This window comes from Coregonus lavaretus (assembly GCF_964263955.1).
Source record: "Coregonus lavaretus genome assembly, chromosome: 14".
In the NCBI taxonomy this organism is placed as follows: Eukaryota; Metazoa; Chordata; class Actinopteri; order Salmoniformes; family Salmonidae; genus Coregonus; species Coregonus lavaretus.
Genome location: NC_140001.1, coordinates 1,025,372 through 1,041,329, shown reverse-complemented (window position 1 = coordinate 1,041,329; position 15,958 = coordinate 1,025,372). Strand labels below are relative to the sequence as shown.

The 15,958-nt window shown below is 45.3% G+C and overlaps 1 protein-coding gene across 5 annotated transcripts in view; it reads left to right on the top strand.

The window, feature by feature from the left end:
* The window catches only part of LOC311141337 (protein RUFY3-like), an 84,281-nt gene that overhangs the window by 51,728 nt on the left and 16,595 nt on the right, over positions 1-15,958 (top strand). For all 5 annotated transcript variants that reach the window (XR_014614213.1, XR_014614214.1, XR_014614215.1 and 2 more), the window contains exons 4-7: positions 1,497-1,722; positions 2,585-2,646; positions 10,022-10,157; positions 12,081-12,173. Coding sequence is in view for 2 of the 5 variants with exons in the window: in XM_084176631.1 (XP_084032757.1) it covers positions 1,497-1,722; positions 2,585-2,646; positions 10,022-10,157; positions 12,081-12,173 (517 nt within the window). In the remaining 3 variants the exon portion in view is untranslated. The remainder of the gene's footprint in view (positions 1-1,496; positions 1,723-2,584; positions 2,647-10,021; positions 10,158-12,080; positions 12,174-15,958) is intronic.

Below are 15,958 nucleotides of genomic sequence, written 5' to 3'. Positions count from 1 at the left end.
GTTTGGCAGTTCCCTGTATATCTCTAAGTCTATTCATTGGATTGTTTGGCAGTTCCCTGTATATCTCTAAGTCTATTCATTGGATTGTTTGGCAGTTCCCTGTATATCTCTAAGTCTATTCATTGGATTGTTTGGCAGTTCCCTGTATATCTCTAAGTCTATTCATTGGATTGTTTGGCAGTTCCCTGTATATCTCTAAGTCTATTCATTGGATTGTTTGGCAGTTCCCTGTATATCTCTAAGTCTATTCATTGGATTGTTTGGCAGTTCCCTGTATATCTCTAAGTCTATTCATTGGATTGTTTGGCAGTTCCCTGTATATCTCTAAGTCTATTCATTGGATTGTTTGGCAGTTACCTGGATGTCTCTAAGTCTATTCATTGGATTGTTTGGCAGTTCCCTGTATATCTCTAAGTCTATTCATTGGATTGTTTGGCAGTTCCCTGTATATCTCTAAGTCTATTCATTGGATTGTTTGGCAGTTACCTGTATATCTCTAAGTCTATTCATTGGATTGTTTGGCAGTTACCTGGATGTCTCTAAGTCTATTCATTGGATTGTTTGGCAGTTACCTGGATGTCTCTAAGTCTATTCATTGGATTGTTTGGCAGTTACCTGGATGTCTCTAAGTCTATTCATTGGATTGTTTGGCAGTTCCCTGTATATCTCTAAGTCTATTCATTGGATTGTTTGAGCCCAGCATTAGGTGGAGTTACAATGGTAGACAGACTCACACTGTTCACTTGGTATCTGATTGGTGTAAACATGTCACACATTGTGTAGTTGATACATCATTGGCCTAACCCCCTGTTCATCAGTTGAGTTATGTGATTGGCCTAACCCCCTGTTCATCAGTTGAGTTATGTGATTGGTGTAACCCCCTGTTCATCAGTTGAGTTATGTGATTGGTGTAACCCCCTGTTCATCAGTTGTTTATATGTGATTGGTGTAACCCCCTGTTCATCAGTTGAGTTATGTGATTGGCCTAACCCCCTGTTCATCAGTTGTTGATATGTAATTGGTGTAACCCCCTGTTCATCAGTTGTTGATATGTGATTGGTGTAACCCCCTGTTCATCAGTTGAGTTGATATGTGATTGGTGTAACCCCCTGTTCATCAGTTGAGTTATGTGATTGGTGTAACCCCCTGTTCATCAGTTGAGTTATGTGATTGGTGTAACCCCCTGTTCATCAGTTGAGTTATGTGATTGGTGTAACCCCCTGTTCATCAGTTGAGTTATGTGATTGGTGTAACCCCCTGTTCATCAGTTGAGTTATGTGATTGGTGTAACCCCCTGTTCATCAGTTGTTTATATGTGATTGGTGTAACCCCCTGTTCATCAGTTGAGTTATGTGATTGGTGTAACCCCCTGTTCATCAGTTGAGTTATGTGATTGGTGTAACCCCCTGTTCATCAGTTGAGTTATGTGATTGGTGTAACCCCCTGTTCATCAGTTGAGTTGATATGTGATTGGTGTAACCCCCGTCCGTCACCAGAACTCCGTTAGGAAGAGGGCGGGCCTGGCTGCGATTGGCCCTGATGCAGAAGAAGCTGTCGGACTACATGAAGACCATCATCAACAGAAAGGATCTGCTCAGTGAGTTCTATGAGGCCAACGCTCTCATGATGGAGGAGGAAGGAGCCGTGATCGCCGGACTGCTGGTTGGGTTGAACGTCATCGATGCTAATCTCTGTATGAAGGGAGAAGACCTGGACTCACAGGTTAGTACCATAGAATATATATTTACAGTAGCCCCCAGAATGCATTTACAGTAGCCCCCAGTACGTATTTACAGTAGCCCCCAGTACGTATTTACAGTAGCCCCCAGAATGCATTTACAGTAGCCCCCAGTACGTATTTACAGTAGCCCCCAGTACGGGCCCCCAGTACGTATTTACAGTAGCCCCCAGAATGCATTTACAGTAGCCCCCAGTACGTATTTACAGTAGCCCCCAGTACGTATTTACAGTATCCCCCAGTACGCATTTACAGTAGCCTCCAGTACATATTCAATATTATACAGTACCCATATACAGTACAGTTGAGCGTTTAACCAGCTGGTATTTAAATAAAGTCTGTTTTCTGTCTGACACAATGTTTTCATTAGTGTAGCTCAGTGATTCTGTTATGTTCTTCAGATCAAGTCTCTGTCTGTTGTGATTCTGTTATGTTCTTCAGATCAAGTCTCTGTCTGTTGTGATTCTGTTATGTTCTTCAGATCAAGTCTCTGTCTGTTGTGATTCTGTTATGTTCTTCAGATCAAGTCTCTGTCTGTTGGGATTCTGTTATGTTCTTCAGATCAAGTCTCTGTCTGTTGTGATTCTGTTATGTTCTTCAGATCAAGTCTCTGTCTGTTGTGATTCTGTTATGTTCTTCAGATCAAGTCTCTGTCTGTTGTGATTCTGTTATGTTCTTCAGATCAAGTCTCTGTCTGTTGTGATTCTGTTATGTTCTTCAGATCAAGTCTCTGTCTGTTGTGATTCTGTTATGCTCTTCAGATCAAGTCTCTGTCTGTTGTGATTCTGTAATGCTCTTCAGACCGGGAGTGGTCATACAAGTCTGTGTGTTGTATTTCCTGTGCAGGTCGGGGTGATAGATTTCTCCATGTATCTTAAGGATGGTCACAGCAGCAAGACAGCAGAAGGGTGCGTTCCTCCTTAATAACAATAGCCCTCCACCTTAATAACACTAGCCCCTTAATAACACTAGCCCCTCACCTTAATAACACTAGCCCTCACCTTAATAACACTAGCCCTCCACCTTAATAACACTAGCCCTCCACCTTAATAACACTAGCCCCTCACCTTAATAACACTAGCCCTCCACCTTAATAACACTAGCCCCTCACCTTAATAACACTAGCCCTCACCTTAATAACACTAGCCCTCCACCTTAATAACACTAGCCCCTCACCTTAATAACACTAGCCCCCCACCTTAATAACACTAGCCCCTCACCTTAATAACACTAGCCCTCACCTTAATAACACTAGCCCTCCACCTTAATAACACTAGCCCCTCACCTTAATAACACTAGCCCCTCACCTTAATAACACTAGCCCTCACCTTAATAACACTAGCCCTCACCTTAATAACACTAGCCCTCCACCTTAATAACACTAGCCCTCACCTTAATAACACTAGCCCTCCACCTTAATAACACTAGCCCTCCACCTTAATAACACTAGCCCCTTAATAACACTAGCCCCTCACCTTAATAACACTAGCCCTCACCTTAATAACACTAGCCCTCCACCTTAATAACACTAGCCCTCCACCTTAATAACACTAGCCCCTCACCTTAATAACACTAGCCCTCCACCTTAATAACACTAGCCCCTCACCTTAATAACACTAGCCCTCACCTTAATAACACTAGCCCTCCACCTTAATAACACTAGCCCCTCACCTTAATAACACTAGCCCCCCACCTTAATAACACTAGCCCCTCACCTTAATAACACTAGCCCTCACCTTAATAACACTAGCCTCTCACCTTAATAACACTAGCCCTCCACCTTAATAACACTAGCCCCTTAATAACACTAGCCCTCCACCTTAATAACACTAGACCCTCACCTTAATAACACTAGCCCCTCACCTTAATAACACTAGCCCCTCACCTTAATAACACTAGCCCCTCACCTTAATAACACTAGCCCTCCACCTTAATAACACTAGCCCCTCACCTTAATAACACTAGCCCCTCACCTTAATAACACTAGCCTCTCACCTTAATAACACTAGCCCTCCACCTTAATAACACTAGCCCTCCACCTTAATAACACTAGCCCCTCACCTTAATAACACTAGCCCCTCACCTTAATAACACTAGCCCTCCACCTTAATAACACTAGTCCCTCCACCTTAATAACACTAGCCCCTCACCTTAATAACGCTAGCCCTCCACCTTAATAACACTAGCCCCTCACCTTAATAACGCTAGCCCTCCACCTTAATAACACTAGCCCCTCACCTTAATAACACTAGCCCCTTAATAACACTAGTCCCTCCACCTTAATAACACTAGCCCTCCACCTTAATAACACTAGTCCCTCCACCTTAATAACACTAGCCCCTCACCTTAATAACGCTAGCCCTCCACCTTAATAACACTAGCCCCTCACGTTAATAACACTAGCCCCTCACCTTAATAACACTAGCCCTCGCCTTAATAACACTAGCCCCTCACCTTAATAACACTAGCCCTACACCTTAATAACACTAGCCCCTCACCTTAATAACACTAGCCCCTTAATAACACTAGCCCCTTAACACTAGTCCCTCCACCTTAATAACACTAGCCCCTCACCTTAATAACACTAGCCCTCACCTTAATAACACTAGCCCCCACCTTAATAACACTAGCCCCTTAATAACACTAGCCCCTCACCTTAATAACACTAGCCCTCCACCTTAATAACACTAGTCCCTCACCTTAATAACACTAGCCCCTTAATAACACTAGTCCCTCCACCTTAATAACACTAGCCCTCCACCTTAATAACACTAGTCCCTCCACCTTAATAACACTAGCCCCTCACCTTAATAACGCTAGCCCTCCACCTTAATAACACTAGCCCCTCACCTTAATAACGCTAGCCCTCCACCTTAATAACACTAGTCCCTCACCTTAATAACACTAGCCCCTTAATAACACTAATCCCTCCACCTTAATAACACTAGCCCTCCACCTTAATAACACTAGTCCCTCCACCTTAATAACACTAGCCCCTCACCTTAATAACGCTAGCCCTCCACCTTAATAACACTAGCCCCTCACCTTAATAACACTAGCCCCTCACCTTAATAACACTAGCCCTCACCTTAATAACACTAGCCCCTCACCTTAATAACACTAGCCCTCCACCTTAATAACACTAGCCCCTCACCTTAATAACACTAGCCCTCACCTTAATAACACTAGCCCCTTAATAACACTAGCCCCTTAATAACACTAGTCCCTCCACCTTAATAACACTAGCCCCTCACCTTAATAACACTAGCCCTCACCTTAATAACACTAGCCCCTTAATAACACTAGCCCCTCACCTTAATAACACTAGCCCTCACCTTAATAACACTAGCCCCTTAATAACACTAGCCCTCCACCTTAATAACACTAGTCCCTCCACCTTAATAACACTAGCCCTCCACCTTAATAACACTAGCCCTCCACCTTAATAACACTAGCCCTCCACCTTAATAACACTAGCCCCTCACCTTAATAACACTAGTCCCTCACCTTAATAACACTAGCCCTCCACCTTAATAACACTAGCCGCTTAATAACACTAGCCCTCCACCTTAATAACACTAGTCCCTCCACCTTAATAACACTAGTCCCTCCACCTTAATAACGCTAGCCCCTCACCTTAATAACACTAGCCCCTCACCTTAATAACACTAGCCCCTCACCTTAATAACACTAGCCCTCCACCTTAATAACACTAGCCCTCCACCTTAATAACACTAGCCCCTCACCTTAATAACACTAGCCCCTCACCTTAATAACACTAGCCTCTCACCTTAATAACACTAGCCCCTCACCTTAATAACACTAGCCCCTCACCTTAATAACACTAGCCTCTCACCTTAATAACACTAGCCCCTCACCTTAATAACACTAGCCCTCCACCTTAATAACACTAGCCCTCCACCTTAATAACACTAGCCCTCCACCTTAATAACACTAGCCCTCCATCTTAATAACACTAGCCCTCCACCTTAATAACACTAGCCTCTCACCTTAATAACACTAGCCCTCCACCTTAATAACACTAGCCCCTCACCTTAATAACACTAGCCCCTCACCTTAATAACACTAGCCCCTCACCTTAATAACACTAGCCCTCCACCTTAATAACACTAGCCCCTCACCTTAATAACACTAGCCCCTCACCTTAATAACACTAGCCCTCCACCTTAATAACACTAGCCCTCCACCTTAATAACACTAGTCCCTCCACCTTAATAACACTAGCCCCTCACCTTAATAACACTAGCCCCTCACCTTAATAACACTAGCCCCTCACCTTAATAACACTAGCCCCTCACCTTAATAACACTAGCCCCTCACCTTAATAACACTAGCCCTCCACCTTAATAACACTAGCCCCTTAATAACACTAGTCCCTCCACCTTAATAACACTAGCCCCTCACCTTAATAACACTAGCCCTCCTCCTTAATAACACTAGCCCTCCACCTTAATAACACTAGCCGCTTAATAACACTAGCCCCTCACCTTAATAACACTAGCCCCTCACCTTAATAACACTAGCCCTCCACCTTAATAACACTAGCCCCTCACCTTAATAACACTAGCCCCTCACCTTAATAACACTAGCCCCTTAATAACACTAGCCCTCCACCTTAATAACACTAGCCCCTCACCTTAATAATACTAGCCCCTCACCTTAATAACACTAGCCCTCCACCTTAATAACACTAGCCCTCCACCTTAATAACACTAGCCCTCCACCTTAATAACACTAGCCCCTCACCTTAATAACACTAGCCCCTCACCTTAATAACACTAGCCGCTTAATAACACTAGTCCTCACCTTAATAACACTAGCCCCTTAATAACACTAGCCCCTCACCTTAATAACACTAGCCGCTTAATAACACTAGCCCTCCACCTTAATAACACTAGCCCTCCACCTTAATAACACTAGCCCCTCCACCTTAATAACACTAGCCCCTCACCTTAATAACACTAGCCCCTCCACCTTAATAACACTAGCCCTCCACCTTAATAACACTAGCCCCTCACCTTAATAACACTAGCCCCTCCACCTTAATAACACTAGCCCTCCACCTTAATAACACTAGTCCCTCACCTTAATAACACTAGCCCCTTAATAACACTAGTCCCTCCACCTTAATAACACTAGCCCTCCACCTTAATAACACTAGTCCCTCCACCTTAATAACACTAGCCCCTCACCTTAATAACGCTAGCCCTCCACCTTAATAACACTAGCCCCTCACGTTAATAACACTAGCCCCTCACCTTAATAACACTAGCCCTCACCTTAATAACACTAGCCCCTCACCTTAATAACACTAGCCCTCCACCTTAATAACACTAGCCCCTCACCTTAATAACACTAGCCCTCACCTTAATAACACTAGCCCCTTAATAACACTAGCCCCTTAATAACACTAGTCCCTCCACCTTAATAACACTAGCCCCTCACCTTAATAACACTAGCCCTCACCTTAATAACACTAGCCCCTTAATAACACTAGCCCCTCACCTTAATAACACTAGCCCTCCACCTTAATAACACTATTCCCTCACCTTAATAACACTAGCCCCTTAATAACACTAGTCCCTCCACCTTAATAACACTAGCCCTCCACCTTAATAACACTAGTCCCTCCACCTTAATAACACTAGTCCCTCACCTTAATAACGCTAGCCCTCCACCTTAATAACACTAGCCCCTCACCTTAATAACGCTAGCCCTCCACCTTAATAACACTAGTCCCTCACCTTAATAACACTAGCCCCTTAATAACAATAGCCCCTCCACCTTAATAACACTAGCCCTCCACCTTAATAACACTAGCCCCTCACCTTAATAACACTAGCCCCTCACCTTAATAACGCTAGCCCTCCACCTTAATAACACTAGCCCCTCACCTTAATAACACTAGCCCCTCACCTTAATAACACTAGCCCTCACCTTAATAACACTAGCCCCTCACCTTAATAACACTAGCCCTCCACCTTAATAACACTAGCCCCTCACCTTAATAACACTAGCCCTCACCTTAACAACACTAGCCCCTTAATAACACTAGCCCCTTAATAACACTAGTCCCTCCACCTTAATAACACTAGCCCCTCACCTTAATAACACTAGCCCTCACCTTAATAACACTAGCCCCTTAATAACACTAGCCCCTCACCTTAATAACACTAGCCCCTTAATAACACTAGTCCCTCCACCTTAATAACACTAGTCCCTCCACCTTAATAACACTAGCCCTCCACCTTAATAACACTAGCCCTCCACCTTAATAACACTAGCCCTCCACCTTAATAACACTAGCCCCTCACCTTAATAACACTAGCCCTCCACCTTAATAACACTAGCCCCTCACCTTAATAACACTAGTCCCTCACCTTAATAACACTAGCCCTCCACCTTAATAACACTAGCCGCTTAATAACACTAGCCCTCCACCTTAATAACACTAGCCCTCCACCTTAATAACACTAGCCCTCCACCTTAATAACACTTGCCCTCCACCTTAATAACACTAGCCCCTCACCTTAATAACACTAGCCCTCCACCTTAATAACACTAGCCCCTCACCTTAATAACACTAGTCCCTCACCTTAATAACACTAGCCCTCCACCTTAATAACACTAGCCGCTTAATAACACTAGCCCTCCACCTTAATAACACTAGCCCCTCACCTTAATAACACTAGCCCCTCACCTTAATAACACTAGCCCTCCACCTTAATAACACTAGCCCCTCACCTTAATAACACTAGCCCCTCACCTTAATAACACTAGCCCCTTAATAACACTAGCCCTCCACCTTAATAACACTAGCCCCTCACCTTAATAACACTAGCCCCTCACCTTAATAACACTAGCCCTCCACCTTAATAACACTAGCCCTCCACCTTAATAACACTAGCCCTCCACCTTAATAACACTAGCCCCTCACCTTAATAACACTAGCCCCTCACCTTAATAACACTAGCCCCTCACCTTAATAACACTAGCCGCTTAATAACACTAGTCCTCACCTTAATAACACTAGCCCCTTAATAACACTAGCCCCTCACCTTAATAACACTAGCCGCTTAATAACACTAGCCCTCCACCTTAATAACACTAGCCCCTCCACCTTAATAACACTAGCCCTCCACCTTAATAACACTAGCCCCTCACCTTAATAACACTAGCCCCTCACCTTAATAACACTAGCCCCTCACCTTAATAACACTAGCCCCTCCACCTTAATAACACTAGTCCCTCCACCTTAATAACACTAGCCCTCCACCTTAATAACACTAGCCCCTCACCTTAATAACACTAGCCCCTCACCTTAATAACACTAGCCGCTTAATAACACTAGTCCTCACCTTAATAACACTAGCCCCTCACCTTAATAACACTAGCCGCTTAATAACACTAGCCCTCCACCTTAATAACACTAGCCCTCCACCTTAATAACACTAGCCCCTCCACCTTAATAACACTAGCCGCTTAATAACACTAGCCCTCCACCTTAATAACACTAGCCCCTCACCTTAATAACACTAGCCGCTTAATAACACTAGCCCTCCACCTTAATAACACTAGCCCTCCACCTTAATAACACTAGCCCTCCGCCTTAATAACACTAGCCCCTCACCTTAATAACACTAGCCCCTCACCTTAATAACACTAGCCCCTCCACCTTAATAACACTAGTCCCTCCACCTTAATAACACTAGCCCTCCACCTTAATAACACTAGCCCCTTAATAACACTAGCCCCTCACCTTAATAACACTAGCCCTCCACCTTAATAACACTAGCCCCTCACCTTAATAACACTAGCCCCTCACCTTAATAACACTAGCCCTCCACCTTAATAACACTAGCCCCTCACCTTAATAACACTAGCCCTCCACCTTAATAACACTAGCCCCTCACCTTAATAACACTAGCCCCTTAATAACACTAGCCCCTCACCTTAATAACACTAGCCCCTTAATAACACTAGCCCTCCACCTTAATAACACTAGCCCTCCACCTTAGGGCGGCAGGTAGCTTAGTGGTTAAGAGCGTTGTGCCATTAACCGAAAGGTCGCTGGTTCTAATCCCCGAGCCGACTAGGTGAAAAATCTGTCGATGTGCCCTTGAGCAAGGCACTTAACCCTAATTGCTCCTGTAAGTCGCTCTGGATAAGAGCGTCTGCTAAATGACCAATTATTTATTTATTTATTATTATTTTAATAACACTAGCCCTCCACCTTAATAACACTTCTCCCCCCCCCCCCAGGGATGGCCAGATAACAGCCATCCTGGACCAGAAGAACTATGTTGAGGAGCTGAACAGACACCTGAGTGCTTCAGTCACCAACCTGCAGGCCAGAGTAGACGCTATGGAGAAGTCCAACACCAAGCTCACTGAAGAGGTATGTTATTTTACCACAGTTTGATTTAACATGCGTTCTACAACTGGGTTGTGTTTTCTAGAAGTTAATAGAACATGTTCTGGATTGGTGTGTGTTGTCTGTAATGTTTTAATGTCAAGTGAAGTGCCTTTCTTACAAGCTCTAAACCCAACAATGCATTAATCAGTAGCTTAGGTTGTCTGAAAGTACAGTGGGGAAAAAAAGTATTTAGTCAGCCACCAATTGTGCAAGTTCTCCCACTTAAAAAGATGAGAGAGGTCTGTAATTTTCATCATAGGTACACGTCAACTATGACTGACAAAATGAGAGAAAAAAATTACAGAAAATCACATTGTAGGATTTTTTATGAATTTATTTGCAAATTATGGTGGAAAATAAGTATTTGGTCAATAACAAAAGTTTCTCAATACTTTGTTATATACCCTTTGTTGGCAATGACACAGGTCAAACGTTTTCTGTAAGTCTTCACAAGGTTTCACACACTGTTGCTGGTATTTTGGCCCATTCCTCCATGCAGATCTCCTCTAGAGCAGTGATGTTTTGGGGCTGTCGCTGGGCAACACAGACTTTCAACTCCCTCCAAAGATTTTCTATGGGGTTGAGATCTGGAGACTGGCTAGGCCACTCCAGGACCTTGAAATGCTTCTTACGAAGCCACTCCTTCGTTGCCCGGGCGGTGTGTTTGGGATCATTGTCATGCTGAAAGACCCAGCCACGTTTCATCTTCAATGCCCTTGCTGATGGAAGGAGGTTTTCACTCAAAATCTCACGATACATGGCCCCATTCATTCTTTCCTTTACACGGATCAGTCGTCCTGGTCCCTTTGCAGAAAAACAGCCCCAAAGCATGATGTTTCCACCCCCATGCTTCACAGTAGGTATGGTGTTCTTTGGATGCAACTCAGCATTCTTTGTCCTCCAAACACGACGAGTTGAGTTTTTACCAAAAAGTTCTATTTTGGTTTCATCTGACCATATGACATTCTCCCAATCCTCTTCTGGATCATCCAAATGCACTCTAGCAAACTTCAGACGGGCCTGGACATATACTGGCTTAAGCAGGGGGACACGTCTTGGACTGCAGGATTTGAGTCCCTGGCGGCGTAGTGTGTTACTGATGGTAGGCTTTGTTACTTTGGTCCCAGCTCTCTGCAGGTCATTCACTAGGTCCCCGCGTGTGGTTCTGGGATTTTTGCTCACCGTTCTTGTGATCATTTTGACCCCACGGGGTGAGATCTTGCGTGGAGCTCCAGATCGAGGGAGATTATCAGTGGTCTTGTATGTCTTCCATTTCCTAATAATTGCTCCCACAGTTGATTTCTTCAAACCAAGCTGCTTACCTATTGCAGATTCAGTCTTCCCAGCCTGGTGCAGGTCTACAATTTTGTTTCTGGTGTCTTTTGACAGCTCTTTGGTCTTGGCCATAGTGGAGTTTGGAGTGTGACCGTTTGAGGTTGTGGACAGGTGTCTTTTATACTGATAACAAGTTCAAACAGGTGCCATTAATACAGGTAACGAGTGGAGGACAGAGGAGCCTCTTAAAGAATAAGTTACAAGTCTGTGAGAGCCAGAAATCTTGCTTGTTTGTAGGTGACCAAATACTTATTTTCCACCATAATTTGCTAATAAATTCATTACAAATCCTACAATGTGATTTTCTGGATTTTTTTTCCTCAATTTGTCTGTCATAGTTGACGTGTACCTATGATGAAAATTACAGGCCTCTCTCATCTTTTTAAGTGGGAGAACTTGCACAGTTGGTGGCTGACTAAATACTTTTTTTCTCCACTGTACATCTGATATTTCTCCACTGGTGTGGAACATATTACAGGTTTCTCTTGCGAATTAGATTTTTATCTCAATGAGTCAAACCAGTGTAAATAAAGGTTGATTACACTCTGCCCTGGTGTGTTGTCTGTCTAGCTTGCAGTCGCCAACAACAGGATCATCACCCTGCAAGAGGATGTAGAACGAGTCAAAGAGGAGAGCTCCTACCAGATAGAGTCAAGTCGCAAGGTAAAACAGACTAACACTGTTCATCTGAAGTAATGATGATGTGCTACTTCTTTATAAAGCTTCATTACTGTGATATGTAGGGTGTAATAAGACGACAGCTCTGAGGCCGTGTCTAGACTTCACAGTTAATGCAGAGTTCTGATCATGGAGTTCTGATCATGAAGTTCTGATCATGGAGTTCTGATCATGGAGTTCCAAACACATCATACGTCTACACCTACGTCCACATTTTGTCCAGATTTCCATTTCAGTCCCTTTCTGCAGGCAAAATCTGAACACGTTAGTTAACACAAGTTAACGGCAGTAGCGAACTACTGTAGCTAGCCAGCGAACTACAGCAGCTAGCCAGCGAACTACAGCAGCTAGCCAGCGAACTACTGCAGCTAGCCAGCGAACTACAGCAGCTAGCCAGCTAACTACAGCAGCTAGCCAGCTAACTACAGCAGCTAGCCAGCTAACTACAGCAGCTAGCCAGCGAACTACAGCAGCCAGCCAGCGAACTACAGCAGCCAGCCAGCGAACTACAGCAGCCAGCCAGCGAACTACAGCAGCCAGCCAGCGAACTACAGCAGCCAGCCAGCGAACTACAGCAACTAGCCAGCGAACTACAGCAGCTAGCCAGCTAACTACAGCAGCTAGCCAGCTAACTACAGCAGCTAGCCAGCGAACTACAGCAGCTAGCCAGCGAACTACAGCAGCTAGCCAGCGAACTACAGCAGCTAGCCAGCGAACTACAGCAGCCAGCCAGCTAACTACAGCAGCCAGCCAGCTAACTACAGCAGCTAGCCAGCGAACTACAGCAGCTAGCCAGCGAACTACAGCAGCTAGCCAGCGAACTACAGCAGCTAGCCAGCGAACTACAGCAGCTAGCCAGCGAACTACAGCAGCTAGCCAGCGAACTACAACAGCCAGCCAGCGAACTACAGCAGCCAGCCAGCGAACTACAGCAGCCAGCCAGCGAACTACAGCAGCTAGCCTGCGAACTACAGCTGGTGCACGATATCTAAGGAAGTCTCGAGGTTTTGCTCGCCTGAGGTAGAGTATCTCAGGATAAGCTGTAGGCCACACTATCTACCAAGAGAGTTTTCATCTAAACTCAGCAAAAAAAGAAACGTCCCTTTTTCAGGACCCTGTCTTTCAAAGATAATTTGCGTGAACGTGCCTTAGGCATGCTGCAAGGAGGCTTGAGAACTGCAGATGTGGCCAGGGCAATAAATTGCATTGTCCGTACTGTGAGACACCTAAGACAGCGCTACAGGGAGACAGGACGGACAGCTGATCGTCCTCGCAATGGCAGACCACGTGTAACAACACCTGCACAGCATCGGTACATCCGAACATCACACCTGCGGGACAGGTACAGGATGGCAACAACAACTGCCCGAGTTACACCAGGAACGCACAATCCCTCCATCAGTGCTCAAACTGTCCGCAATAGGCTGAGAGAGGCTGGACTGAGGGATTGTAGGCCTGTTGTAAGGCAGGTCCTCTTGATAAAGAAGGAGAGTCTCACTATCGCCACTAATGACAAACACTGCGGGTCACTAGTTTATATAGTGTCAAAGGACACACGCAGGTGTCTGTAATCAGCTTCTACCCCCAAGCCATAAGACTCCTGAACATCTAATCAAATGGCTACCCAGACTATTTGCATTGCCCCCCCCTCCCCCCCCCCCACCCCTCTTTTACGCTGCTGCTACTCTGTTTATTATCTATGCATAGTCACTTTAACTCTACCTACATGTACATATCACCTCAATTACCTCGACTAGCCGGTGCCCCCGCACATTGACTCTGTACCGGTACCCCCTGTATATAGCCTCCCTACTGTTATTACACATTGACTCTGTACCGGTACCCCCTGTATATAGCCTCCCTACTGTTATTTCCCATTGACTCTGTACCGGTACCCCCTGGATATAGCCTCCCTACTGTTATTTCCCATTGACTCTGTACCGGTACCCCCTGTATATAGCCTCCCTACTGTTATTTCACATTGACTCTGTACCGGTACCCCCTGTATATAGCCTCCCTACTGTTATTTCACATAGCCTCTGTACCGGTACCCCCTGTATATAGCCTCCCTACTGTTATTACACATTGACTCTGTACCGGTACCCCCTGTATATAGCCTCCCTACTGTTATTACACATTGACTCTGTACCGGTACCCCGTGTATATAGCCTCTGTACCGGTACCCCCTGTATATAGACTCTGTACCGGTACCCCCTGTATATAGCCTCTGTACCGGTACCCCCTGTATATAGCCTCTGTACCGGTACCCCCTGTATATAGCCTCTGTACCGGTACCCCCTGTATATAGGCTCTGTACCGGTACCCCTGTATATAGACTCTGTACCGGTACCCCCTGTATATAGCCTCTGTACCGGTACCCCCTGTATATAGCCTCTGTACCGGTACCCCCTGTATATAGCCTCTGTACCGGTACCCCCTGTATATAGCCTCTGTACCGGTACCCCCTGTATATAGCCTCTGTACCGGTACCCACTGTATATAGCCTCCCTACTGTTATTACACATTGACTCTGTACCGGTACCCCCTGTATATAGCCTCTGTACCGGTACCCCCTGTATATAGCCTCTGTACCGGTACCCCCTGTATATTGACTCTGTACCGGTACCCCCTGTATATAGCCTCTGTACCGGTACCCACTGTATATAGCCTCTGTACCGGTACCCCCTGTATATAGCCTCTGTACTGGTACCCCCTGTATATAGCCTCTGTACTGGTACCCCCTGTATATAGCCTCCCTACTGTTATTACACATTGACTCTGTACCGGTACCCCCTGTATATAGCCTCCCTACTGTTATTACACATTGACTCTGTACCAGTACCCCCTGTATATAGCCTCCCTACTGTTATTACACATTGACTCTGTACCGGTACCCCCTGTATATAGCCTCTGTACCGGTACCCCCTGTATATTGACTCTGTACCGGTACCCCCTGTATATAGCCTCTGTACCGGTACCCACTGTATATAGCCTCTGTACCGGTACCCCCTGTATATAGCCTCCCTACTGTTATTACACATTGACTCTGTACCGGTACCCCCTGTATATAGCCTCCCTACTGTTATTTCCCATTGACTCTGTACCGGTACCCCCTGTATATAGCCTCCCTACTGTTATTACACATTGACTCTGTACCGGTACCCCCTGTATATAGCCTCCCTACTGTTATTTCCCATTGACTCTGTACTGGTACCCCCTGTATATAGCCTCCCTACTGTTATTTCCCATTGACTCTGTACCGGTACCCCCTGTATATAGCCTCTGTACCGGTACCCACTGTATATAGCCTCTGTACCGGTACCCCCTGTATATAGCCTCTGTACTGGTACCCCCTGTATATAGCCTCTGTACTGGTACCCCCTGTATATAGCCTCCCTACTGTTATTACACATTGACTCTGTACCGGTACCCCCTGTATATAGCCTCCCTACTGTTATTACACATTGACTCTGTACCAGTACCCCCTGTATATAGCCTCCCTACTGTTATTACACATTGACTCTGTACCGGTACCCCCTGTATATAGCCTCTGTACCGGTACCCCCTGTATATTGACTCTGTACCGGTACCCCCTGTATATAGCCTCTGTACCGGTACCCACTGTATATAGCCTCTGTACCGGTACCCCCTGTATATAGCCTCCCTACTGTTATTACACATTGACTCTGTACCGGTACCCCCTGTATATAGCCTCCCTACTGTTATTTCCCATTGACTCTGTACCGGTACCCCCTGTATATAGCCTCCCT